The following is a 2230-nucleotide window of genomic DNA, read 5'->3' as shown; positions in this document are numbered from 1 at the left end:
TTGGAGGGTCGGGCTGCAGATTGTATATATATATATATATATATATATATATATATATATACACACACACACACACACACACACATATACATACATACACACACACACACACACATACATACACACACACACACGTTTTACAGAACAACCAGTATTTTATTAGCTGGTTAAATATCTGGCACCGGGGTAAACCCCACAGTTATCAGTACTAGAAAAAATAACAAATTAGCAAAAACACAAATAGCATCCATTGATAGTCTCCAGTTATTTACATGTCTAAAAAGACCCCAGGGACTGGTACTGGTCAGTGATTGGAGGGGAAGCTACAGATAATGTTCTGGGTACTCACCAGTTTTCCAGTACCCTTATCCATGGCTCGCTTCACCTTGCCATAGGTACCTCTTCCCAGTGTCTCCAGAATTTGGTAGCGGTGTTTTATGCTGTGTTTGTGATGGTGCTTTTTAACTGTAGATAAAGTTGAGACCCTATAGGAGCTTCCATCAGTCAAATCCCCTGCATGGTCCTCATTCTCCAATTCATAGCTTTCTGCATCTCTGAGATGCCCTGATAAGTGGCATTTTGTCACCTTTCTATCCAGCAAACCTTTTTCACAGCCATTGTCTTCCCCTAGACAAGAGACGCCTGTCATTGTACCAGTCTGTTCACCACCTTGTTATTGATTACAATAGTTTCTACAATATATATATTCAGCAGCTGTTAGCAATGATCATAAGTTAAATAGCCAAACAAAAATCAATAAAAAATTAAATGTATAAAATAAATTATCTTTAGACCACACAAAAACTTATACAAAAGTTACTACTTGTAATTCCTGCTTTTCAGTGCTTATTTCATAAAAAAGAAAGTTATTCAAACTTTTTTGAGCATTTGGTTGTGACTCCTTTAAACAAATGCTGACCAGCACAGACTCTAGTGCACACAGCAATGTGTTGCTAGACATAAGCCCTAACACAGCAGCTGCTGAATGATGGCTGTAAAGGTTTTAATCTTGCGTTCCTCTGCAGGATAATGTGAGGCTTCACATGCCAGACCTCTGTGCATTCTGAGCATCCAGATTAGACTTGTATTCCTTTAGTAGGAGGGTGGGGAAGTATTTAGGAAGTGGGTGGTTCTCTAGCAGCTGAGTGATTCTTTGCTTAAGACATTGCCCTTTTATTTGCTGCAGACACTGCTCAGCAACAAAGAAAATAGCTTGGAATTAAAACAATGCATTCACTAGAAACATGATAACTCTACTGCACTCCAGTGGGTGTTGAGATAAGCACAACATTCTTAGTCACTAGTGCAAAATGTATCAGCAAAGATTTGGAAACGTTTCTGTGGGTGTAAATTTGGTAACTTTGGCTGATGGACAAGAATTACACATTGGTCCTTCTAGAATTGGGATATTTTTTGGAGCAAATAAATCTGCAAGCCAAGAGCATATTTTGGATTTTGGAGCAAATATACATTCAACCTAGGAGAATATAATCATCAACAAAAGATGTCAAGAAAATGAATTACATTTGATAATATAAATACATTGGAATGATTTTATAAAATTGTATACTGTATTTGAATCAGTTTCATGCCCCTATAAAGGGCAGTAAACATTTTTTAATTAAAAAGGGGTTTATGCGTTCTTGCGTTAAAGGGACAGTAAAGTCAAAATTAAACTTCCATGATTCAGATAGGGCATGTAATTTAAAAAAAACTTTCCAATATACTTTTATCATCAAATTTTCTTTGTTTTCTTGGTATTCTTTGTTGAAAGCTAAACCTAGGTAGGTTCATATGTTAATTTCTAAGCCCTTGAAAGCCGCCTCTTATCTCATTTTAACAGTTTTTTACATATAGTGATAGTTCATGGGTGCCATATAGATAACACTGTGCTCACTCCCGTGAAATAAGGGGGCAGTCTGCAGAGACTTAGATACAAGGTAATCACAGAGGTAAAAAATATATTTCTATAACAGTGCTGGTTATGCAAAACTGTGAAATGGGTAATAAAGGGATTATCTATCTTTTTAAACAATAAAACTCTTGGTGAAGACTGTCCCTTTAAACCAGGGGTCAGCAACCTTGGCACCCCAGATCTTTTGCAAATACAATTTCCATGATACTCAGCCAACCTAAAGTGTGTCTGAGAATCATGGGAAATGTAGTTCCAAAATATCTGGGGTGCTAAGGTTGTTGACTCCTGCTTTAAACTAACATACTAGCGGAGTTA

At 36.9% G+C, this 2230-nt stretch overlaps 1 protein-coding gene across 1 annotated transcript in view; it reads right to left on the bottom strand.

The window, feature by feature from the left end:
- The window catches only part of LOC128666233 (NUAK family SNF1-like kinase 1), a 55203-nt gene extending 54141 nt beyond the window's left edge, over window positions 1-1062 (bottom strand). The window contains exons 1-2 of the mRNA XM_053720702.1: window positions 877-1062; window positions 350-627 (exon numbers count right to left, since the gene is read on the bottom strand). Coding sequence (XP_053576677.1) covers window positions 350-627; window positions 877-961 — 363 coding nt within the window. The 5' untranslated portion in view covers window positions 962-1062. The remainder of the gene's footprint in view (window positions 1-349; window positions 628-876) is intronic.
- Between the last annotated feature and the right edge of the window lie 1168 nt (window positions 1063-2230).

Source organism: Bombina bombina, chromosome 7 (genome assembly GCF_027579735.1).
Source record: "Bombina bombina isolate aBomBom1 chromosome 7, aBomBom1.pri, whole genome shotgun sequence".
NCBI lineage: Eukaryota > Metazoa > Chordata > Amphibia > Anura > Bombinatoridae > Bombina > Bombina bombina.
Note: the sequence above shows the minus strand (reverse complement) of the source record. Positions and strands in the feature narration are given on the sequence as shown.